Source organism: Ooceraea biroi, chromosome 5 (assembly GCF_003672135.1).
Source record: "Ooceraea biroi isolate clonal line C1 chromosome 5, Obir_v5.4, whole genome shotgun sequence".
NCBI lineage: Eukaryota > Metazoa > Arthropoda > Insecta > Hymenoptera > Formicidae > Ooceraea > Ooceraea biroi.
This window is the reverse complement of record NC_039510.1, coordinates 7,304,278-7,331,845: the sequence shown is the minus strand read 5'-3', so window position 1 is coordinate 7,331,845 and position 27,568 is coordinate 7,304,278. Positions and strand designations below refer to the sequence as shown.

General features: G+C 34.8%; 1 protein-coding gene and 1 long non-coding RNA gene across 4 annotated transcripts in view; one reads left to right on the top strand and one right to left on the bottom strand.

Annotated features, from left to right (window-relative positions):
* Nucleotides 1-27,568, top strand: part of LOC105286413 (octopamine receptor beta-1R) — a 52,139-nt gene that overhangs the window by 9,464 nt on the left and 15,107 nt on the right. For 2 of the 3 annotated variants that reach the window (XM_011351354.3, XM_011351355.3), the window contains exon 4: nt 13,163-13,225. The exons of the other annotated variant lie outside the window; for it this stretch is intronic. In XM_011351354.3, the coding sequence (XP_011349656.1) occupies nt 13,163-13,225 (63 nt within the window). The remainder of the gene's footprint in view (nt 1-13,162; nt 13,226-27,568) is intronic. 3 annotated transcript variants of the gene reach the window in all.
* LOC105286411 lies at nt 2,771-6,293 on the bottom strand. Its single transcript, XR_895233.3, has 2 exons — nt 4,291-6,293; nt 2,771-3,931 (listed from the first exon to the last, which is right to left on the bottom strand). It is a non-coding gene; the product is annotated as an uncharacterized LOC105286411 (long non-coding RNA).

The window sequence follows — 27,568 nt, the reverse complement described above, 5'->3', positions numbered from 1 at the left end:
TAAAAATGCTGAGCTTTGCTGCAGTTTCCATTAGCTCGTCCATACATGTAATGGATATCTGCCTATTCTATTTTTCATCCTTACAGTAAAATATGCTCTTAAAGGTTATCCATTTTTCTGAAACATTCTGTATATGTAATATAAACTCAAGTACGTCTTGAAAACGTCTGAAATACTGAGAGGTTCGTGATTCAATGATGATTAATTATTGGTAATCTTAAGATTTCTTTATACGTTTAACATATCTATCACAAATCGAAATTTATTCATTCATGTTATCAATAGCGTGATCTATGCTGCATGTATAATTACCATCTTAAAGAATTCGTTACTATAAATTTCATGATTGTGAATAAGAAAAGAAAAATTGTTTGGAAGAAATAGTTTACTTTTCTGGTCCTTCGTTATCTTGAGGATTTATGCTCAGGATTTATGTACGTTAGTGATTGGGACTAGCTTTCAATTTGACCTGATTTTTATTGGCTTGTATTCTTTCTTATATTGTTGGTATTGATATTAAAATCATATCATTTGAATCATATTGTGTGATAAACACGGGATATAAAACAATGTGAAAATTTGTAATATGAACATCCATCGTGTTAAGCTTTCCAAATGTTCTGCTTCTTCCAAATGATCTAATGCGTAAAATCTGGAAAGATGGCAAGGCTGTTAGCATGTTGCTTTATAGCACGGTACATAGACGTTTAAGTTGCGAAAAATGCTTTTGGGTTTGAGAGGAACAGAGGGAGAGTAAGAAGGAGAAAGAGAGAGTGGGAGAGGGAGTGAAGGAAGGAGAGAGGGAGGAGGAGAGAGAAAAGAGAGAGAAGAGGAAAAAAGAGGGAGAGAGAGGACAAAGATGGAGGGAGAGAGGTGGGGGAGAAAGGAAATAGGAAAGGAAAGAGAAGAAAATAAAGAGAGAGAGAGAGAGGAAGAAGGGATATTCGCCATTAGTTTCTTTGAAGAGAAGCTCCCGAAAGCTTCGCATCATTCTTGAATGTCCAATTAGGGTAAAAGGCGCGAATAAAGGTAGAGACGACTAACAACAAATGTACGATATTTCTCGAAAGGAAGAAGCACTCCAAAATGATACTTTACCATTCTTTTCAGCGAACAATTTTCGCGTCATTACGGGCCTCGAAATTGTTCTGCTCAACGAACTTTTTTAATATATAAGTTTATAATATACAGGATGTCCCATGACTAAAGGTCCATACATTAAGAACGTGTTATTGACGTCATTTAGAGTTGAAATTGTTTAATAAACATATGTCCGTAAATGCTTCCTAACAAAATTACAACCATTGAAAGTTGTGAATTTCTTATTTGCGTTGCCGCATCCATAACTCTGTAATTTGAAATACATTTGTAAATTATATACTTTATAATACATTTGTAAATAAACAAATCAAATTAATTGTCTTTTTCCTTTTCTTTTTCAAATATTTACATCAACTTTTAATGATTGTAGTTCTATTAGGAAGCATTTACGGACATATGTTTATTAAAAAATTTCAACTCTAAATGACGTCAATAACACGCCCTTAATGTATGGGCCTTCAGTCATGGGACACCCTGACTGAAATCGTATATACATACGATTTTGCATATACAATGATTTAAATAATGTACAGGGTGTCCCATAACTCTTCATTAATATTTCAAAGGGTGAAAGAGGGTTGAATATTGAACAAAAAATTCTTTTTGCGATTTTGACTCAGATTATTATTTACCGAGTTATTAACAGTTAAAGTTGTCTACTCAGATAGCGCACGGTCGGAGTACGCAAAGACGTAGCATGCTATGGGATAAATAAGAATAAAAAGCAATCAGAAATTGAATACATTTCTGTATTTATTTTTATTTATTTTTTATTTATTCATTTATTTATTTATTTGTCTATCGATTTATTGATTTATTTGTTATAAGAAAATAAGAAAAATTAAAATAGAATTTTAACCGAGGAAAAGTACGGTAAGCGCGAGGGATCTCATAGCATGTTATGCCTCTGCGCCGTCTGATTAGACAACTTTAACTGTTAATAACTCGGTAAATAATAGTCTGAGTCAAAATCGCAAAAGGAATTTTTTGTTCAATATTCAATCCTCTTTCACCTTTTAAAATATTAATGAAGAGTTATGGGACACCCTGTATATAAAAAATCTTGTGGCATTCTGAAATTTGGATTTTACATAACATTTTCCATCCTCTCCGAAATTTTAACTGAAATAGACCTAACCGGTATTAATAAAGCTGTCATATAGACGTGACGTACAATTAAAATAATAAGAATAATTCCGAGTAAATGTGATGTTTCCTGTTTCTCATTCGCCGTTCGGTCTTTGATGCAGCATGATGTTCTGTTTGCTAACAATTTCAATCTAGACTGAACCTCTGAGTCCTGGGCTGAACCAAAACTGATATTGTTTCGGAATTACACTGAAGGAGAGACGAATATCATTTTTGCATTTCGCTTTTCCGGAGCATGTCGTAAATTCCGCAAAATCGACCGTGACTGACGAGCTGGAAAGCCACATTCGGTTTACGAATGTATGCGACACGCTTGCAGTATGTTGCTACTAGTTTTTGAAACATTCCACGATGATCACGATGATGATATTTGCCGAATGTACAACGAGAAAAATATTTTATCCGACTGTATCCAAATACTTTGTGGTTTCTTTTATTTTAAAATTATTTCATTTTCTACATAATCTATCATGTATGTAATGTAAGGGAGTTGCGTCCTTCGCATTAATTATTTTTACAATTTTATCTGAGTCTTTCTTTTTGTAACAAGAAGGGCGAGAATAAGCACCAAGCATTTACAGCTTATACGTTGTTAAAAAGACATAAAATAAAATTAAACATACATATAATAAATGATTGAAGGTAGAGATGAAAATGACCCAAGCTAACGGTAATTTACTCGGTAAATTGCAGTATATTACCCAGTAATTTTGGAAAGCCGGTAAAATAGTAATTTTGACAAAAATAATGAAATATTGATATAAAATTCAAAAGCAACATTTTTAGCCTTTAAGATGAGTAAAACAAAAACACTATTTAACTCATATTTGCATTGTTATAATATTGCAAACATTTTCGACAAGTGACTCGTTACATTTTCTTCTTTCTTCTTGAGAACAAAATGTCTCCACAAACGTCAACTCTCTTCTCTGTTTCCATCTAAAAATGAAATATAAAACGGATTTGCAGATTATGTTTGTCAGCTGTTCGACCTTGTTTTACTGCAGTTCAAATAATTTATTCAGAATGAGAAATCGTATTAAATATGAACATACTATGTATAGAAATTTAAGGGAATATGAAATTTCAATATTACATACTCTTAAGTGGTTTATATATCAGGACAGCAGATTGGCAAAGCTTCAGATTTAAGAAATCGAAAATTTAATACTCTGGATTACTCTCGATACTCGCGAAGGATTGTAAATAGTTTCCTCTTTTTCATCTTAATCTTAAAAATACTTCAGAAATTATCAGATGTACATTTGATGAGAATATTTTTTTAACTTATGCATTATGCAGTGCAGAAAACATGAAGAGAGCCCATTTGACAAATAATATTTCTGCATAAAACTCATTAAAAAAACGAATTTTATCAAAATTACCAATAAATTACCATTTTACTGTAATTTTACCGTCAGTAACCGTCACTTTAACCGTAAGTTTACATCTCTAATGAAAAGTAATAAATAAATGACTGCGTTATATTAATTTTTTCCAAAAAACTTTCAGAAAACTTGAAAAACGCTTGACTGTTTTCTCTATTACGTGCATTTCTCAAACAGTTTATTCTGGAAACATAACTCTCTATTTAGCACGAATACGTTAGCACTAATACGTTACTAATTAATCGATCATCAATTCCAAGGTCGTTGCTAAACTCGCAGGAAAACCCTCGGAACTAATTGCGAGAAGTAAGACTATAACAAGCAGCCTAACTGCATCTTAAGAATAATTTCACGTTCCAGTTTATGCTAAAGAGGCCCTTGAAGAAGCGCCTCGACTAGTGACCCTCTAATAAGAGTCTGGCCATAAGAGCGATTGGATCAAAATCGTGCGAGAGAGAAAGATGAGTTATACTCATCTTTTTATAAGATGAGTTATACTACAAGATGAGTTATACTCAAAATGAGTTATACTCATTGAAATGTAGCGTGGACTATCTGTAGCGCATGCGTGAGCACATGCGTCAGCGAATATATATATATATATATATCTTTCTCTCTCGCACGATTTTGACCAAATCGCTTATGGCCAGACTCTTATTAGAGGGTCTCTAGCCTCGACTGGTCCCATTCCGTCCAGCAATCCACAATCCTTCAGACTGTCAATGACGATGTCGTGCATGGCATCATCGTGCATCGCGTATGGCGTCCAATTATTCGTACAATTAAACTATAATAGAGAGTGAGAGAGGAGGAAAGGGAAGCGTGTCTCTCGACGGAATGATGCGCTTGGCTAAGTAATTAATATCGGAAATCAGACTCACAACAGAAATACAATGACGCGATCAGATCACAATTCTGCAATTAGATGGATTAATTTATTTCGAGCTGTTTCGAGCTTGACAAGTCTCGAGCTCAACAAGTTTAAGAAAAATCGGTTTTCAAAAGAGACATACCCGTTTAAAAATATTTCGAGATATTTTCTCCTCGGTGAATCTCTGAACAACATAAATGCCTAAACACGTAGAGGCATTCGAAATATTTTAATTACCCCTCTTTCATGGGCAGATATGCTAAATGTCTTTTAGAATTGCATGTTCGCTTTGCATGTTGCGTAGTAACAAATAAAGAGAATTCTATTTATGTTGCTGGTTGAAATCTCTCTGAAAGAATGTTATGTCTTTGATATACCTTTAAAAGCTAGGGCTGTTTCTATAGCATAGTAAGCATGTGTGTTGGTATGCGCGAACGTGCTCAGACGAGCAATTTAAATGCATGAAAATGATTCCAGTTATGAGCAAGCCTAGTTCAACTGTTGAAAAATGAACGAAGCAAGGCACGTGGAAAAATATGCGTAATTTATGCGTAATATAGCTTGGAATTTTCATAATTATATTACGAAAGAGAAATATATTAAATGAAGATAAATGAAGATAATAATGATAAAAGAATGAGAAGCTTCGTGTGGAAAATTATGAGAGGATGCCACAACAACGCACCCAAGTTACATTTTAATGAAAAATGAGATTAACCATTCAAATGGCTTTAGTTTATCAGAAGAAGAAAAAGAAAGAAAAGAAAGATTACGCGCTTTTACGCAACTTTCGAGTAAACAACGTCGTGCATCCGTGTGCTGAATCACTTCAGAAGATTTCCCGCGGACAACTCAGAGAGAGATTAGGGCTCAAGATACTTTTGATAGAATTTTCCTGCCGACTTGCAATTCTCCTGTATCTTGTCAATGAAGGCCTGCGACCGCACCAACCTCGTTTCTCAATGTTCTTATTCCTATACCGTTAACCCTTTGACAGCACATCGATATTCACGCCACCCATATTCTGTTCCTTGGTCGCAGTCCGCAGTCCGATCCGATGTCATCTCTTGAGGAAACCGTCAATTTTTTATTCGTGGGAACGTCTTGAAAAGTTTATTCGTCCCGCTGTTCTCGCGTCAACATTTTCGAAGCCCTTTGAGAATCTTCCCATTGAGATTTCCATAGAAGTATACAGAATAACGGAACAAGTCGCAAGCCGACTCGTCTCGGTATCGATTCATAGTATAGACTTATAGAGGGACGAGCAATGGCAACTTTTCGGTAGTTGATTTTCCGGGACGCTTCTTGCGCCCTTCGTTCTATTTTACTCATTATTGCGACGCTACAGTTGCAATTTCCAGAAGAAAATTTCAAGAACAAAGCTGCAAATATACAAAATAGCGGCGAAACTCTGTCAACTTTCGCAAGTTTCTCCTTTCTTCAGATTATCGATATTTAATTATTTAAAAGTGAACTTTCAAATGTTGCGTTGAATTTGGCCGCTCGTTATTTTTTTCAAATATTTAATCTCGTTTTGCGCTAAAAATCGATTTAAGGCGTTTAAGTACTTAGTTTTTAATGACTCGATATTGTATTAATTGTCTTAGCTATTTTTCTTAATTTTTTATGATGTTTATTAAAATGACATAAAATAATGTCATTTGCATTCATTGCCACGATTATGTTCTTCTTTAAAAATAAGTAAATACTTTATAATGTTTATATCACTTATATTCGTTATGTAGGGATAATAAAATGTCCATATACAGGGTGGGGCAATAACTATTACCACCTTAAATATCTTCTAATTTATAAGGTCCAGAGGAAAATTTATGTAATCAACATTATACGGTACGAAGGGGGCTAACATATGGCGATAATAATTTTTGTCCTGGTGGAGGCGCTTCGAAGATATCAAGGTCAACTTCATTTTTTTTAATAGGTTCGGTATGTTTTTTTTCCATAATTTTATAGAGGAGCTTAAAACAAGTACGGAACTCATGACACAAAATTATTGAACAAGATTAAATGTAAATGAAAACGATAAAAAATACATTTTTATATTAAATGAAATTTACGTTTAAAAGATGTACGAAATGACGCTTTATTAGTATGTTTTGTCGGAATGTTTTGATTTTGACATTCCTCATAAATGAGGATCAACTTGTTCTTCAAACGGATACATCGATGAAAATAAATAGGATTTTAAATGTTCGACGCTAAGGCTGAGTGCGATTAGGATATCGTTCAGCGTATAAATTTTGCACTCTCACTGAATTTTTTGACATTCTCCATAAATGAGATCATTCTCCATCATGTCGACTTGTTCTTCAAATGAATACATCTTGCACGATTGACTTATCTATCGATACTACTTTTTATGTTTATCTTATCCTGTGAACTTATTAAGATGGCCTTCAAAGGGTCTTTGTTTTCATTGAAATAAGTTTACGTCACTATTTATTTTCATCGATGTATCCGTTTGAAGAACAAGTTGATCCTCATTTATGAGGAATGTCAAAATCAAAACATTCCGACAAAACATACTAATAAAGCGTCATTTCGTACATCTTTTAAACGTAAATTTCATTTAATATAAAAATGTATTTTTTATCGTTTTCATTTACATTTAATCTTGTTCAATAATTTTGTGTCATGAGTTCCGTACTTGTTTTAAGCTCCTCTATAAAATTATGGAAAAAAAACATACCGAACCTATTAAAAAAAATGAAGTTGACCTTGATATCTTCGAAGCGCCTCCACCAGGACAAAAATTATTATCGCCATATGTTAGCCCCCTTCGTACCGTATAATGTTGATTACATAAATTTTCCTCTGGACCTTATAAATTAGAAGATATTTAAGGTGGTAATAGTTATTGCCCCACCCTGTATATGTGCAAATTCCGTGAATATTGCTTTCGCGGACTCGTTAACGAGTCAGCCAATATTACGTTTGCTGATTCTCCTCCAACGAGAGAAAAACATCTGTTTTAGTATTCTCTGCAAGGTTTTGATTAAAAACCATCGGTCTGTAAAAGCATCCGTTGATAAAAAGTGTCTGTATCTTAATTACTGTATCACATTAATTAATTTTCAGCGAGCAATCTCTCGTTATTACAGTACGTATTTTATAATGCATCTCACATTTAATTACGACAAATGGGAAGGAAAATAAAATTACATGAAAGAGAAAGAGAAAAGAAATGATTAGCACAGTTACAACTAGTTACACACAATACCAATGTTATTATATTATACATTTGATATATTAAATATAATTAAATATAAATGAAATTGCTCTAACGACGCAGTACTTGATGAAAGTAATTAAACGACTCGAATACCTGAAATATTTCATTCGAAAGGAATTTCGTGCGTTTTGCGTCGACAAAGAATTCAATGGAACGACGGTTCTCAGTTGATATCTCGCTGGCTATCCTGATGGGGCGGTGATTCACGGATTGTTCGCCGCATCAGCAAAATCCGCAAAATCCAGTCCGAGGCAAGAAGCTAGTTCACCCGCTTTCTCTCTCTCTCTCTCTCTTTCCTCATGATATTGAATGTTATATCGCGCCTGCAATTGACGTCATTATTTCATCGGCCGGATAATTTCAAAATGCACCCCATTTCGACTGTTCTCTCTGAGCGTGCGGGAACTAAGAGGAAAACTGTGTCGCAGTGTTCTCATTCAAGCGATGTGTATCTCGTCGTTTCTCTCATGAATTAAATCATGTTAATTCTGATCGCATGCATGATCGAAGCCTATACTACCACAGAGTATTCTTCTTATAAATAGATGTATCTCACAATAGCGAGTTATATTAATACATTAATGAAATTATAAACGGGGACAAGAAGAAAATTACAAATCAGTCCGAAAATGTATATACAAATGATTTTACATATATATGTACACACATATATATATGTACTCTTTATTAGACAATACGTATGTGCACGTATTGATTTCCAATGCGCGCCGATATAGCGGGTGTCCGAGATATAATTTACACAACTTGCCAGTACTCGTTAAATTACGAGGAAAGCGCCTGAATTTATGATCTTTGCTATAAAGAATCGTCGCGCTTCAATAATTATTATTTTACTAGATAATGAATGACAAATGCAATTTTTGTTGCCGTTTCGGAACGTCAAAACAGTCGGAACAATCCAAGTTTATACGCGGCTCCGTATCTACGGTACGTCGCTGGGGTGATTATTTCGATCTCTAGGGGAGCGAAAATTTTTCGTGGAAGCAACTTGGGGTTGCGATTTCTTACCAGGAGACAGAAACGGCGTCGTTTTTCTTCCTTATCGTCATATACGTCGTCGATCGTCGTGTGACGTTCATTCGTCACCATTTGCGGCAAAGTTATGGTGAAAGCTCAGCGCAGAAAAGAAGATAAAGAAAAAGGAGTGCTCGAGGGCTTTCCTCGGCCATCACGCAACGTCGTTTTCACTAAAATCTAGCTGGAGATGTACGCTGATGCTACGCGAAGCGTAACGTGGAGTATAAAAGGCTCACGAGGTGAAAGTTGATCTTTACGTGATCAGGAGGTTTCGTGAAAGCAAGCAAGATTTTCCGAGATGGTCCCAAGACTCCAAGAGTTGTCCATCGTGAATTCGATGCTTGTAAGCGGATTTATCTAGATGGAATTTTAGCGCATACATGCGAAATTTCCAAGCCTTCGATTCCAAGTTTCGACCACTCTGAGAATCAATGCGAGAAGAAAAACCGATTACGCTCATGCCACAATCAGCGATAAAACTCGAAGCGACTCGAAGATTCGTTTTCTGAATCTTCGTTTTCCTGTGCATCGCCTCGATTTTGCTTCTTACATCTCGTTTCTGAATTTTCGAATATATATTTCTCTTTTGCATCTTGTATGCCCACGTGTACAGTAATTGCCGCAGTGTCCTCTCGCAAATTGATCGATCTTGGCGATATTGAATTTCGCGTGCGGTACGCGGTTTGCGGATCACGTGTCCAGTGGCAATGATCAAAAGATCCATTAGGCCTCTATGGTCACTGCCGTGATTACGGCGACACGGCTGACGATATTCCAACTTGATCGCGGCATGGAAACCGCGGTAGACAATTTGCTCTGTGGTAGACGAGAAACTCTTCGTCGGAATTTCATCGGTGATTCCAGTTATTATTATCGAGTGAAATTTATGGCGCTTTAACAGTCAGCTCGATTATTGTTATTACTAGCTTATTAATACCGCAATCGTAAACAATCTAAATCTGAATTATATTATCGGATTTGTAGTAATTATTAACGCGATGTCAATTATTAAGCGTTCCGCTATTCAATTTCACATAACTGACAATCGTCATAATTAATACAATAAATAAATTCAATTTAATGAGTAGTCAAAAATTAATTACGAGAAACAAAAACGGTGGCAAAATTCATACGAATGCAGAATGAAAAACGGGTGAAAGTATTCATGAGAATTAAAATTAGACGAACGCGCACGACATTTGCCGCGAGTGATTCCATTTGCATCGATTATAATTCCGTATGCCGCGATTGTATAAAAGTAGCCAGTTTCATTGGAATATGCATATTAGATCCCTTGATAGAACATTTTAATAAATCAATTCATCTTGCGATGCCCCCATCGGTCGCTTCATCGATTCTTTCCTTGCAAGTTGAGCGGGTTTCCTATTAAGGCACTAGTCAGGTTTCCCCCGCTCGTATTCGTTACGTACACGTAATCTTACCGTTCTGTGATATGTACTGCGAGCTCATCAAGTATTTATTTTATATTGATAATTACCGTGAAATATTTCATTTATAGTGATGAATTGTACCAAAGATTTTACATTAATGCACAGCAAAAAACATTTTGTATTTCTAAAACGTATTTCTAAAACGTTAAAAACGTTCCTCGTTAAAATTTTTATGTTAAATACGCAATCCACATCCATGTGTAAATTAACAAATCGTTGTTGCGTTAATCAAACTTTATATGTTAAATTTATAATCAACTAGTCCAAATGTTAATAAAATAATATTTTATATGCAATAATAAGAATTCCATTCTCTCTCTATAATGTAACATTCACATATTAAATCAACCTTTTTCAATCATTAACGCACAGTACTACATTATGGGGGTACAAATACTATCTTCTTTAAGTAAAATTTAACATTATAAGTGTGTTTATTTTATATAAAATTCCAAACATTATAATTTTCCTACTAATTTTAAATGTTATATTATTTACATAATATTGATTGACATATTCGTCATTGTCATTGTTTGACATATTCGTTAAATTAACACAAAAATTTATCTAGATCATTTAGGATATATGAAATATGTATGTTAAACTTAACAAAATTGTTTTTGTTTAGAAAAGAAAACAAACGTTTCGACATTTTATCTGATATATCATTATTAATTTTATCTGATATATTATTATTAATCACGAGAATGATTGCGAAATCGCGGTGTCGGATTATGTTCCGAAATAGAGAAAAAAATATCATGAAAGCTACGTAAGCCGTAATTGACATGCATCGGGGAAATGTTAGACCAGAAAAAAAAATCTGAAAAGAACATCGCCCCTTGTGCCTGGGGGACTCGAAAGTAATCATTTCGAGGCTGCTAACTTCGTAAAACTGAATTGTGCATGCATTTTAAGGGTCGGCTCTTTCCAATCTACCATCTTGATTTTATGACGAGGAATGACATAGCCGAAAATTCTTGCGCTCCATATTTTCATTCCTTACTTTTTCCTCAAAACAATATTTTTTGTATTCTTGAAACCTGTAAAATATATCGGAAACGCCTCCCATAAAATCAAGGTAGAGAGAGCCGACCCTTAATCGTAGACAGACAACCAGAATCCATCAAATTATCGCCGAACGAAGTTCATATATTAAAATTCCATCTCGTTGCAAATCATCATAATGTCCTTTTATTTCTGTCGATAGTTAAAATGAAACTGCGTCGATGAGAATGGTACATCGCTTGTATCGCATTCTCATCAATGCGTCTCTTTATCGTGGAAGCCTGACTGCATCATTCCCTTCCCATTTTCCCATTCCGCGATACATTCGGTGGCGAGAAACGGCCGTAAACACACAATCGGGCTGTAGCGTTACCCATTGCTGCATCGAACATCGAGCATTGTCTGTATGCACATGCGAGTTCCAATAATTTCTATAGTACGGTACAGTCTTCGTGAACAGATACAAATCTGAAATAGCGAATTTATCACGTTCATGACGTTAAATCCATCAAAAATTAGAATGATAACTTCCACCGCTTTATTTTTGTTTAATTTTCCTTCCTACCGCGGTTTACGAAAATAGACACAAAGTACTGACAAGAGAAGCAAGGAAAGCGGGAAAGGGGAGAAAATGTCAGTAAACATCGTAATGGAAACTGAAACTCTCCCACGTTCGAAAACTGCTGTTTCGCATTCTGTTTCATTAACCAAGTAAATAAGGGTATTTGGATTTAACTGATTTTACTCGCTGCATCGCCGCCGGCAACGCAATCGGAAATACGCACTTCCGATGATATGAGTGGTAAAATTACATTTGCAAATAAAGCAGCAAATTTCCCAGAAATCTCTCCATTGAAATATAATGTTATATTTCTCATCCAGAGAAAAGGACGAAGGAGAAAAGGAGGGGGGAAGAGGGAAGAAAAAGAAAGAGAGAAGGGAATGAAAAAGGAGGGATAGAGAATGGGGTAAGAGGAGAAAAGAGCAGAAGAATAATTGAGGGAGAGATATAACATGGGAAGAGACAAAGAAAAAACAGGATACAGAAACAGTGAACGAAGAGGAGAGAAAGAGAGGAGAGGAGATAAAGAGAGCAAGAGAGAACCGCTGTTGGATGAATCGCAACACCATTATTTATTCTTCTTTCCTTAAAAAATAGCAACTTCTTCGAATTTTCGAAATCTCGGAATTTCGATACTAGGATTCGCGATTCCAATTATTTAGAACACGTTGTAATAAATTGAATTTTTTAATGATTTTTCACATTATGGAGCGGAACAAAGACACAATATGGAAATGTAAAATGTAAAAATCAAAATGGGGGGAAGAAGGGTACAAAAGAGCTTCGCAGGAAAGAAACACTTGCGCTCGCACAAAGTTCCGTGAAATGTAATAGAAGAGTACTTAACGCGAATAAAGTGGAAGCAATCAATGCCGGCTAGTTTCTGCTTCTCTCTCAATTTATTTCGAAGTACTCCGCACGTTCTCTACACGTTTCGTCAAGAATTTTCTGTACACATTTCGTGTTACTTCATAGAGCTAAGGCTTGTTTAAATCTTTTACAATTTCATGGAATGTTGAACTTAATTTATTGCCAAGCATAAAAACAATTTGTAGAAATACTTGAAAGACATTTGCAATGAGAGTTAAAAGTGTAATATTCGTAAACTAGAAAATTGTTACTACCTTGATGAATTTGCAAAGATAATTCATTACAAAAAATACCGCAAAACTCCCCCCCCCCTCTTTCTCTCTCTTCATTCTCGATACAGTTTCCGACTAAAAAATAACACGAAACTATGGACCGAAGGTGACAGCCTAGCCAGAATTTCAACGAGTATTACTTTGTTACTTCCCGATCTGCAACGGCTTTCAAAAGAGACTGATGCGCACATGTTGTTAGGTCAAGAATACAGAGTGATCCGTGCAAAACTCTTTGCACAAAATCTCTACGTACAAAAATGAGGTATTTATATTTCAATTTTATCAGATGTTTGTTTAATTCTATATAACCTAATTTAGTGTATATATCTTTATTTTATTTATATATTGTGTATTTTTTTCTCTTATATTATATATCCCACCGTATGATTATCTCATATTTTGTATCTGGATATATATATTTATTTATTTATTTATTTGGAACATATTCGTTATTAAAAACACCAAATAAATGGGATTAATACATGTTATAATCCAATATATGTATACTTATTTACTTATACGTTCCCTATTTTATATTTATGAGGAAACTACTTGTTTTCACACATCTGTGTTTCATACATTTAAAAGACAACGTATCAAGATCTGGCTAAAGGTGTTCACTAAAGTCGTTCGCACGACGCGCGCGTTATCGTATTATCAACGATAAGTAAAATGCCACTTTCGACGTGCACGCATCTTGATAAAGCGAGTAACGGCAGCAGCGTGTTGCAACGCGAGCAGCAACATGCAATTCCCGTCGCAAAATGATTTCCACGAAAGATCGTGACAGCTGCAAAGGCTTTGAAGCCTCCAGTAATTTTGTCACCGTTTTTTTTTTCGTTTTCGTGATTGCAATTACGTCGTCGACTTAATTGCTAATAATTTAAATAAACTAAAATAATTTCCCATCATAACAAGATTATAGATTAATTGTTGTCTGATTGGTTTGCAAAATTTTCATATAAGTAGGCTGTGTAACATTTCTTTCACACATTCTCGATTTTACAAGTTTCAATTTTTAAATTAATTTTATTTAATTTGTTTTTCTAAATTAATATTAAATAAATTATAATACTCTGGTACTATATTGAGTACGTTATTGAGATTTGCACTAAGGTAACTTGCTAAAAAAATGCATAATTAAGACAGTTGTTGAATCGGATTTCTATCTCTCTTCCTAAATACGTGCGACAATTTCGCGAAGCAATTCTCATGATGGTCTTTTCCGATCACTAAGAGTCGAGACCATTTATTTTCTTTATTGTTCTCTTTCTTGTCGTTGATGAAGGACGGATATTCATGAACGACAAGCAACCGGAAAGAATGTATTAAATCTTTTTGAGACGTCTGATACAGCAAATGCATGAGGTTGCACGTAAAAGAATGAGACCAAAAATAAGAAATTTACGAATATATGTAACGAAAAATTCGAATAATATAGGCGCTGAGCAACATCAGAATGAAAAGTAACAATCACAGAAATCTGTATGATAAATATGTTATTCGTCGATAAGTGGTACATTAATTCTGCATGCTATGGTTGAGTAATCTATTTCGGGCTAAGTGCACTATTACGTAAAGCCGCATAATACTGACGCGATGTACGTGCTGCAGCATCCTGTTAAGTTTTAATTAACAGACGAGAGCGTGGATAATGCGCTCCCTGCAAGACGGAGTATTTCCGGTTTGCTCGTATTTTTACTCCTCAGTATATATCGAAAGGTATTATAGTTTATAATTGATGTAAACCTGCAGGTGCAACAAGACTTTAACATTCAAGTCTCGGTTAATTAAACCTTGCATGAATAAGTACGTCTTGCATTTGTCTAGGATTGCATGTCTGTACGATTATTTGGCATTACTTGCTTGACACCGACCTTGTGTGTTTTCTGTACTGTTTTCAAATAAAAATTTTCATATAAAATTTTCATATATATAAAAATAAAATATCGTTTATCAAGAGGGAGGGAAATATGAAGTATTCCGCTTTAATATGATAAAATATGGATAAAATGTATATTGAATATTGATCAATTTTTATTACCATTTTATTATCATCATATATTACTGAATTATTTCTACAAAGCGAATAAAGTCATTGAGGATGATTCTTTCTTTTCTTTATCAAATCATTCATTAGGTTTGTGCATACGAAAGCATACGGTGTTTGCGATATTAAGGTGGTAAGTGCACAAACATGGCCCACTAAAATTTCCAACACAATTTCGGGACAAGCTCGGTCTCGAAACTTCAGACTGTAGATCATTGTGTAGAGTTAATAGTAAACAATACGGCTCTCGCGCAACTTTGACGAGAGTTATGCAAATTGCGGCAGCAGAAGCTCCAATCGGAAGCTCCAATGGCAATCCCTCGATTCGCATAAATATGGAGAAAAAAAGTTAAACAAATTGCTAACTCTTTTTCATTGTAACAGCTCTGATCGAATATACAAATTTACAGAATAATCTGTTGCTATCACTCCCATGACAGTTTAATTTTAACAACGAAAAATAAAAATAATAATTGTGGAATTTCCGATATCCCCGGAAATTTTGTAGTTCGTACGATATCCCAGAGTGAGTATCGGCAAATCCGTACGAGATCAATTTCCGCCACCGGGGAGCTTTCTGCTATTATCAAAACGAAAAGCAGAAAAGAAAGAATGGAAAAAGAAAAATCGGCTTCCGGCTGATTTAATTGCTGTCGATAAATCATCCCTCATTGCAAGCGGTTCGCGTCAAACTGAACGTGAGCTATGAAAATAATAGCTTTCCTTCTCTATCCTGAGCAGAGCGATTACATCTCGTCTGAAAAAAAAGTAGAGAGCAGAAAAGTGAAATTGCTCGATGGAGCTTCTCTCTTCAGTCTTCAGTTAACTGCGCGTTTTAAATTTCGTGGACATACGTCTAATTCAACTGAAATCTATCCGGAAATGGGATATTGCGCGCAGACAATTTCGTAGGAAGAATCATGTTTCCGTGATTGGTCCAAGTTTTATCGTTTCGCCGTTACAAACCTTCACGATCAAATTATCGAGATAATGACCAAATTTAATTTTCCTTAATTGAACTTTATCGTATCCTTTTAATTAACAATGCTCCGATCATCGTCCATCTTTTCGTTTTCTTTCTATGTACTTGTCGATTCTTCGAGATCTCTCTACAGATCGATCCCGAGCACGTTCTTGTCGGTACACGCGCGGCTAGAATTCCATCCTTCTCTATCGCGGATTAAGGTTACCGCGAGAATTACAGCGAAGCGTTTTAAATTGCTGTGGCAATCTCGATCCCGTCCCCGCGCTCGCGCGGGATGAACTTGTTACGCAATTCCGCGCTTAACACTCGGCTATTAATCTAACCACCGTGGACTGTCCTATAATGTAGCGAGATCCAGGAGAATTTCAGGTGCAGGTACGCGATCATCTATCCTCCGGTCGTGAATCACACCACTATGTTTCTAATTAAAATGGGGATTCATTGGGTCTAGACGGTCGTGCGCAATATAATATACATTTACTCGCATAATACATTTATAAATGTTAAACGCAAACAATATTAATTGCTTTCATATGCTTTCGTACGATTTGCAATCATTTGATTATTTTAATCATCGAAGGTAAGACGGCGAGATGGAGATTAAGCAATTTTCCTCAGTATTCTAATGAAAATTAATAGCCGCAACTTTTCCAGATTTCCAGATCCATTTTTACGATTAAGCATGAGAAAATGTAAACTCTTCAGAAGATAGTTCTTATCACGATGTAATTTTACGTGTAATTGAAATAAAAAATATTAAAATGCCAGCAAAAACCAAACACCCCTCGATGCTGTTCAAGTGTCGATAAACTGAATTTTTTAATTGACTTTTATTGAAACATACGTAACGTAGCATGTAAGATGCATTCTTTCTGTAACGGAGGATAGAAATCTTTTATACTTAGTGCAAAATAGGTACGTAAAGTGTCTTCTCTTTAATCATGAATTCGTGACGATAAAAAGTTGGTAATAATATTTTTTAATTTGTATAACGAGAAATATGGAAAGTGGTTTTTCTTTGCAGTCACTTGTACTTAGTGGTATTGTCATTTATTTTAAGTGTTTCAGGTGACATTCCTTCTTGTTTCTTGTCCCTTCCACCGGTGGAACGAGACAAAGCAGAGGTATCATTGTCGTCGACAATAACTACGTATCTGTGTGGAAGAATTATGGTTACAATCAGAGAATGGCGGGCCCCGTTTTAAAGCTTTATTCGTTTCTTAATGACGTCGCATAATTGTAACCATATTTCTCGACGAACGCAAACATGCTACTCGCGGGAAAGCAATATAAAGTTCTCTCTAATTCATTTGATCCCGTTATATTCCATTTCTTTTTTTACCTTTAATTCAATTCATTACATTTTACAGAAATACCTTTACTTCATTTCTGATTGAGCAAAATGTTACAGCATTAGCAGCATTAATTTCTCTATTTAGTCAATATAATCGTGATCTTTTATCGTAACAATTTAGATTAAATTGTGAATTATGTAGACGTTATTTACGTTATTACTAATGACATTATCGTATTTTTTCTCGTACGTCGTAATCGTGATCGTGAGTGTGCAAACATGAAAAAAGTACAAATAGTACATGAATTATACTTATAGACTTAGCTTATAGGTGATGGGCTTTATGTCACTGGAACACGACTTTTTTATCGCTGCTATTAATCGCACGTAATTATCACCCTTATGAATGCATTTCATGTTATATCGCAAAGAAATCCATAAAATTACGATGCATAATGACGTCGTCCCGTTCATGTGTCATCTATAAAGTAACTCGATGTTATACACGATTGTCCAGGTTCTGACATGACAAGTACGGAAAAAAAATACAAAACGTCAATTATTTCTTTTGTTTTTATTTTTTTTTATTTAAGATATATTCCTCCTAAATCAATACAACGCTGGAAGCAATTAAACTTTTTCGAAGCAATTACTTAACTACTGCGTTTTCAAAATTGTCTCCAAAATCGTGGTCGAGGCTCTTTGGATCGTGCAGCCGCAACCAAGATTCTTGTTTTCGATAAGCCGATCAAAGAATCCTGTTTCACAATCGATTCAGACACAGGTGAAAAATTTGTGTTAAATTTAACAGATATCACATGTTGTATATCAGGGCAGGGGTGGAATCACGTACACTCAACTTATGAGAATACAATAAGTAACTGTCTTTATTATTGAATAGTGGCTCGGATACTGCACGCAGACTGACTATCTGTCTATCGCAACTATCGCCGTGCGACTTCTGGTCCGCGACTGACGGGCCCGTTCGCGCTATCGAGCTCGCGCTCGTCCTTTGTTTTTTCAGTTCCGTACCTATAAAATATGCGCAACGTCCTTCCAGGACATCACATGTCCCAAACGGTCTACATAAATTTTTGTGTTAATTTAACATAATATGGATATGTTAAATGGTGACACTAATATTATGTTAATATTTTAACCCAAAATGAATGCAAACTGCGAAGTAATTTGAAATAAATTTTGTGTAAAATCAACATATTTTTAATGATAAAATTAACTCGAAAAAAAAGTTATTTTTACATACATCTTTACTCTCAACATAGTTTTCTGTAAATTTTAACAGATAAAACTTGTCACTAATAATATGGAACATATCTATTGTGTAAAATTAAAAATAGGTGCACAATGTGTAATTTTTACACTTTTTTTTAGTTGTTTTAAAAAATTAACACTTGAGTTGAATTAACACAACAGCAACATGTTAAATTAACACATGAATGTGTTAAATATTTAACACAAAAATGTTAACCGGCATATTTTTTAACAAGAAAACACAATTTTCCAACTGTAGAACACCCAAATAATAATCTGTGTTCACGATTTGATCTTGCGGTATGAGTTCCTTGTGGACGATTCCTTTTAAATCGAAGAAAACAACTTGAAAAAATGTCTTGATTCGGCTCTTCCGCATAGGCATTTTCTTTGGTTTTGACTTTTGTGGGTTCTGCTAATCCGCACTCTACCGCTTTGTAAGTAGCTCATATCGAGAACACCATGTTTTATAACCACCAGTCTTTTGATGTTTTTCATGAAATTCAGATCAATATCGGCCTCTCTTAGTCTTTGCAGTGCTCTATTCTGACGTCTTTTTGATCCTCCGTAAGAAGAACATTCGTGACGTATATTTTGTTAGTCCAAATTCTCAGTTAGAATTTGATGTACAGTGCTGTTAGATATACCAGTGTATTTTTCAATGCGTCTGGTAGACATATAAAAGTGTACAACAAAAGATATTTTGTATTTTTGCTAAAAACGGTCATTATTAAAATTTTAAAATGTTGAAAGCGCATATCCAAGCATAAATTTAATAAATTATTGTTGAGTTAATTAAACTTTATGTGTTAAGTTTATTATCAACTAATTCAAATAATAAAATAATATTTTATATGTAATAGTAAGAATTTCACTCTACAACAGCCATCATTTGTTAAATTAACATTTCTCAAATATAAACGCGATAATGACGTAGTGCGACATTATATGAACCGTACAAATAACATTTTTCTTTAAAACACTTAATACTGTAAATAGTTCAGTTTACATGAAATTTTTACTTCCAACTATCCTATTAATTTCATGTTAAAGTGTCTATTATACATAATATTGATATCATATTCGCATTATCTTAAATTAACACAAAACTTTGAGTAGACCCTTTGGGACATATGAAACGTATTGAATTTAACACAAATTTTTGTTGCGTCCGATCGAAGCATTTCAAGCACTTTTTGCACATTTTCAAAGATATGAGTTTTGATGGCTCATGTACTCATGAAGCATCCACGACATCCTCCCTATTGTCATGAAATTGAGCATATTACCTAAAACGATCCAAAGAATCTCTGTGGTACATAGTTTTCACAATTTTGTGTGTTTTGCCCAGCTTAAAATAAAAGTTAATATTGGCTCTTTGTTTGTTCATAGTATTTTCTCACTGAGCGTCTACAAGGTACTGTTACATTTAATGTCAAAATTAATGATGCAAACAAGCTAGCACCTTGAAATTTTAGTCCCAACTGAAATGTCAAGCATAATGCAACCACTTATCAAGAAACAACGTTGTAGGAAAAAATTTTGGTAAATCTACCGATTAGCGAACCCACCTCCTATCACCTTGTCCTTGACATATATTATAAAGGTCACCCTCCTGAGTAACATTGTGCAAGTTTTAACCGTCGGTCGTTGTTTACTAAAATGTTATTAACAAAAGAAGTTTAATGATTTTGCACGAATTTTCAGCTGTCTACGCGAACCAAGAACATAATATTGACATATATTACAAAGGTCACCTTCCCGAATAACCCGCACTAGGTTTTAGTCGTCGATCGTTGTTTATGAATAAGTTATTAACAAAAGAAATTTTGCAAATATAGTAGTTATTTTGAATATTGAAATATATAAAAGACGAATATGTATATGAACGAAGGAAGGAAAGTGATTTAAAGCAGTGAATCGTTAATATATAGAATAGTTTCTTTTAATATAAGTACAAAGTATTCTTCACTTTAACCAAAAGCATAAACAGTTAAATACAAAGTATTCTCTGCTTTAACGTAACCTAAACTAGCCTAACCTAACCTGGTTAGGTTATATTTTCCGAAACTGGAGCCTCGGACAGTTCGTTTTCAGCCCGCTTCGCGGGAGGGCGGGGGGCGGAAGCTTCGCCCCCCCCCCGCCAAAATCCGTGCCGTGTACCAGGTGATCAAAATCTGTACGCTAAAATCTGTTACACTGGTTCTGGCGGGGGGCGGGGGGCGAAGCCCCTGCCCCCCGCCCTCCCGCGAAGCGGGCTGAAACCGAGCGTATGTGTCCAGGGCTCCAGTTTCGAAAAATATAACCTTTTGCTTGTTGCGGACGGCTGAAAATTCGTGCAAAATCATTAAACTTCTTTTGTTAATAACTTTTTAGTAAACAACGACCGACGGCTGAAACCTTTTGAAGGTCACTCAGGAGGGTGACCTCTATAATATATGTCAAGGACAAGGTGATAGGAGATGGGTTCGCTAATCGGTAGATTTACCAAATTCTTTTAAGATTAATCAGATCTGAGTCTGACCTGAGAGTCTGGAAACATCATGTATCGCATAATTGCGTACTTTCTTATGTAAATATATGAGGCATATAAATTATAGAAAACATTCTAACAGTAGAAAATTTACGACTGTCACTTTAATGTCATTATATTCAGGTATTTTTTCATTGGCGAATTCCATTTCGCGAGTTCTATTTCTTCGTGAAACCTTTTGCGAATTGGCGCAGAGAGAGAGAGAGAGAGAGACAGTGAACTTATTTAGTGGCTGGAAATTGAACTTCCCAGGGGTTATCCCGCCTGCCAGCCTTAATCTAAAAGATTATTACTTACTTTGGGCACCACTCGACTACCACTGGCTACCATTTTCATTACTCCTCGCTTTTCCTCATCTTATTCTTAAAAGGATTCTGTAAAGAACGACAGATTGTACGAGAATATCCCGGAAGAAGATTGGCTAAGCGATACAAAAGTGACGTCCCACTGTCAAATTACAATTGTATTTTCTATATAACTGCATAAATATTTGAGAAATGATTATTCTCGGTCATAGGTTTTATATATGTGGGTTACGCTACTTCTACATAATAATGTAAAGTTGGGTCTTGATGAAGAGGTATATTGTAAATTCCTCTGTACATTTAATATGTGCATAATCAATACAAAATTTCCATAAAACTGAAAGATTTTAATTAGGGAATAAAATTTCGATCCTCTCTCTCTCTCTCTCTCTCTCTCTCTCTCCCTCTCTCTCCCTCCCTCCCTCCCTCTCTCTCTCTCCTTCCTATTCTTAGAAAATTCGTAGATTGAATAAAGAATTTATTCTTGCTTATTGGTTTACTTCTCGCACACAAATGCGCGCGCACACATAATTCTATATCTTCTACTTTAACGACAAAACTTTCCTCTTAGTGCATTCAAGTTGCAGCAGTTGTGGCCCGTGTAACAAAAGCACGTGCTGCCCGTCCACAACTATATATACACAGTCTGATGACTATTAGATGTAACGTAGGCAAATTGATACACGCTTCTCGCTTCTCAGAACCTCAAATAGACACTAATGCCTTTATAAGTGATTGCGTTTCAACAATCATTAACAATTAAGTTCTAGTTGCACTTGCAGACCTAAAGAAGTTTTATCAAATAAGTCAATAAGCAGTAAATATTCTGTGATTAATATTCATTTCTCATTGAGAAAATCTATAACGTAAATATAAAATATAAATATAAATATAAAATCTATATATATATATATATATATATATACAGGGTGTTTCCTAAGTAAGTAGACAAACTTAAAGAGGATATTCCTTGGCTTATTTTAAGAAGAAAAGGTCATATAAACATATGTCCTAAACTGCTTTGTTTTCCAAAAAAAAGTACATCACTGTTTTCGTTCACTTTTCGTTTATTATAGAACAGTTTGTGTTATTGCAAATGAAACAAATGAAAAACAATAGTAACCAAAAAGAAAAATTATAACGAAAAAGAAAATAGTAACTAAAAAGAAAAATAATAACATCACAGTAACTGCTGAAAATGTCCACCTGCAGCCATGATACACGCCTCAACTCTCCTTTCCATTGATTGACGTACACGCTCAAAAATACCTGGAGTGTCTGAAACGAGTGTTCACTTGCAGCGCCGCGAGACCATCCCCACTCCATCCCCACCGCTGTTGACTCGTACTGCAAAAGCACGCTATCCGAAAAGTGAACGAAAACAGTGATGTACTTTTTTGGAAAACAAAGTAATTTAGGACATATGTTTATATGACCTTTTCTTCTTAAAATAAGCCAAGGAATATGCTCCTTAAGTTTGTCTACTTACTTAGGAAACACCCTGTATAAGCCAAATACCACTCACTGACTCATCAACGTGCAGTCCGAACCACTGCATCTATCGATTTGAAATTTTAAGGGTATATTCCTACTATTACGTAGGTGCTCACTAAGGGTGGGTTTGCCGAAATTCCACCCCTAACGAGCGAGAAGGGGTAAAATGTGTTTTTATTTAATTCTACACATAATATCGCAGGCGAAGCCCGCGTGACGGGGGATGCTAGTATTCTATATTTGTAAGTTTGTGACAAGGAGTACGAAACATTATAATATATTATAAAGATCACTCGAGGTACTGGCTGTCGCGTCTACTTACAAGTTAGATGTGAAGTAGAAGCAACTCGACTGCGGTCAGACGTGCGGTAACGTCAACCACCAGCCAGCAATAACGTAAAGCGTGTCACAAAGAGTTCACGAATCTTATCTACAATGCATGGCATTAGTAAGATCGCGTTTGATCGACATTAAGTATAAGCGAACTTTTTTTATTTATGTTTCAAAAAACGTCTTTACAGAGATTGCCCAGTGAACAGGAAATGTGCAAGATGCTGGCAAGATGCCTACAAAAAGATAGGGAGATGACGATCAAAAATTGTGCAAAATGTCCCATGCCGTGATGCAGATCGTGACGGTGTTCTTTCCTCTGATTGGTCGGCTGTCATGTGACATGCGTCATGTTAATACCGCGTTATTCAAATGTGGTATTTATATGAAGGTGAAATGAGAACGTTATGTCAATTGCCCATTATAGAAAAAGGTCAAGTTAAATTAATTGCGGAATCATTATTAATGTAAACGCAAGAGAACAAATAAAATACATGTAATAGGAGAGGTTAAAATAAAGAAAGCAATATATATATATATATATATACAGGGTGTCCCGGGTTTTAACCGACAAACTGCGGGAGCATATTCTATTAGTGGAAATAAGAAAAAATTCTTATATCGAGTTTGCTTAGAAATGCTTTATTACAAAGTTATAAACCAATATTGAAAAGAAATATGAGATAAGTAACAACGGAACATAGTGTAGAATTTGGAAGGTCGAAGATGTTTATGTTATGTGTATTCACATGTATTCATGTTCACTATGTTGAAACGATTCAGTATGATTGTTACTTTCACAACAGTAGCTGTTAGATTTCAATCGTCGTGTGAACTAGCAATTACTATCAGAATGCCAAAAGTGTTTTCAAATGAGGAATACACTGATATTCATTTCGTGTACGGATTCTGTGACGGAAATGCACGAGCTGCCGTACGAGAGTATCAACGTAGATTTCCTAACAGGAGAGTACCAGATAGATTTAAAGCAACGAATTACTAATTCAGTTACTGAGATGCAACAAAATTTTCAGGAATGTAGTACTGTAACAAATTCTGTACTACGTCGATGTCTAGCTTGTATCGATGTGCAAGGACAACATTTTGAAATGCGTCACTAAATCATTGCGTACATAATTTTTATTTTTGTGAAAAAATCCGTTGTTACTTATCTCATATTTCTTTTCAATATTGGTTTATAACTTTGTAATAAAGCATTTCTAAGCAAACTCGATATAAGAATTTTTTCTTATTTCCACTAGTAGAATATGCTCCCGCAGTTTGTCGGTTAAAACCCGGGACACCCTGTATATATACACACAGTTATTTATCCGATTATATATACTTACAGTCACTGTAAGTATATATAATAAACTGTTATTGAATATTATTAAATATTAATTAAATATTATGAAATATTATACAATAAACTATTACAAATATCACAAATTGCACAGATAAAACTAAAACATTGGGTACTACAGTACTACAAACACGCTTACATGCTTTGTAGTACTGTAGTACCCAATGTTTTAGTTTGTTGTATAATATTTCATAATATTTAATAATATTCAATAACAGTTTATTATATATACTTACAGTGACTGTAAGTATATATAATCGGATAAATAACTGTATATGTAGAGGAAAGTCCCCGATAATGAGATACCATATCGATTTTGCCGAATGTAAGGAAATCTATAGGCAGAATTAAAAAATGTAATACGTTATCTTGAAGAGAATTTAATAAGCTTTAGGTTGGTGAAATGAAAAATCTAATTTAAATATTACTTTTTCTGAAAATTAAAAAAATTTGAAAAAAGAGCTTTACGCAAGATCGAGAAAGTGTGCTCCTAATATAAGATACCTTGAGAAATCAGTGTTAAAAGTGCAAAATACATCAATATTGCAAGTAAAAAACTTTATTAGATATTTTTATAAAAATACTGCTGCCACAGCCTTCGCCAAATCTTCACGATTCCACTGTCGACGCTTCCTCGTTTCTTTAACCTCCATAGTCAGATTCTATAAAAATTAAATACACAAAAATTCGTAATATAAATTCGTATTAACTTTTCTTTAACCTTAACGTAGTATTTTCTTTATTTTTATTACACTACATAATCTTCATATTCGAGCAATAATTATCTCATATTAAGAGTACCCTGAATATCTCATTATACGAGCCATACGCCTAGCGGTTCCGCGATCATGAAATCTAACCTCTACAATTAAGCAATTCAACAAATCGCGTATTTTCCTGTTAATACGATTCTACTCTATCATTGCATACTGAATTTATTGCCAACCATTTCTTTATCATGTAATAAACAAGGTTTAAAGACTTACCTTAAGTTCCTTTGACATGTTCACAATTTCACAAACCTTTTCTTGCAAAGGCTAAACGCAATAACGAACAATGAATTTTTCACTAAATACATTTTACATCAAGAGTAATAAGTTCATGGTGGAATTAACAGATGGTGCTCACTAGTTTAGCAGAAACTCCATTATCTCATATTAGGAGCATATCTCATAATAGGGGATTCTCCTCTATATACATATATATTGCTTTCTTTATTTTAACCTCTCCTATTACATGTATTTTATTTGTTCTCTTGCGTTTACATTAATAATGATTCCGCAATTAATTTAACTTGACCTTTTTCTATAATGGGCAATTGACATAACGTTCTCATTTCACCTTCATATAAATACCACATTTGAATAACGCGGTATTAACATGACGCATGTCACATGACAGCCGACCAATCAGAGGAAAGAACACCGTCACGATCTGCATCACGGCATGGGACATTTTGCACAATTTTTGATCGTCATCTCCCTATCTTTTTGGAGGCATCTTGCCAGCATCTTGCACATTTCCTGTTCACTGGGTGTTTTTCAAGATCAGCAATTATCGCTTAACAAGAACTATACAATGGTGGAATAACATTTGATTGTACATAAAGTACATACGATACATTATTTAGTTTATACGTTTACTCTTCTAATATTAATCTTATAATGTTAATATTATCTTTTTTTACTCTTATAATATTAAATAGATACATAGGCGATGTCTGGAATGAAGATAAATTGAGAAGAGAGTTCGTTATTAAGGGCTGTGCATGTTAGTAATCTGTGAAGTGGAAATTTGTTATACGAATGAATGATAGGTTGTGTACCACGTGGTATACATCCTTGATGTATACCTATGTAATAATATGATGCTCCAATAGGTCTGTCTCCAACTGGTGCAATAAGTTAGAGTGAGAAAACATATACTTGTCTCACTTTAACGTATTGCAGTTCCGCAATGCAGGAATAAAAAAACAGACCTAATGGATTCATTTAGTGAGGAGAAAAATTTAGTTGCTAACTTCAGTATATGTGTTTCTATCGTGTCTATGTCGACTTCATGATGGAGCTGCGGATAAACTAACGAGCTTTGATTATTTCGATTTATTAAAGGGAAAAATTGTGCGAAACGTCGGTTTTTGAATTTTCTTGTTAATGTGGGGAGTCTAAGTTAATTTAGTATTCATAAGTATGCCCAGGTATTTTTTTATTTATTACTTATTGAGAAGGGGGAGCTATGATATAGGATTGTTTTTTATCATTAGAGGGAGTGGCAACGTAAGTTGATGGAGGATGAATATTTCAGCTTGTGTTTTGAAGGGGTTTAAATTAAAGTTATTTTCCATTTGTCTATCCAAGACTTTAAAGTGTTAAGGCAGTTGTACACGGTTCGAGAAATCTCGTTCGAGAAGAGCGTTCGTGACTCGCATCTCGAAACTGATTAGCATAGCATGCGTGATTGTGTTGACATGGTTCGAGACCTGATGACGAGTATATGGTCCCTTTTGAGCACGCCTCACTTCTAAGTTACAAAAATGGATTCGATGAATGAAGGTGTTGCAGTTGTTAGTGAGATTTTAGGATATATCGTAGCAAGAAAACTGATAAATAATAAAAAGAAAAGAATTTCAAAAAGACGAGTCGGAGTAAGGAGTTGGAATACCTATATGCCGTTTTCATACGAGATGGTTGCCATCTCTATTCCAATCTTCGGCAAAGCGGAAAACCCTAACAAGAGCGCGTTTTCGTTCGTGAACACGAGCCAACTAACATGTTTGAAACAAATTCAAGCACGAGTGTGCTCGCTTGTTTTTCTAGAATTTTGAAGAGCAAAGAAGATAGAAGACTAATTGATCGATAACTTCCTAAAGAAGTAAAGAAGGATATTTTGAGGTTTACGGATTGGGATTATTATAGCCTGTTTCCATTTTTGTGGAAAATATTCTAGATATATGGCAGTATTTATTATTGCTGCGAAGAT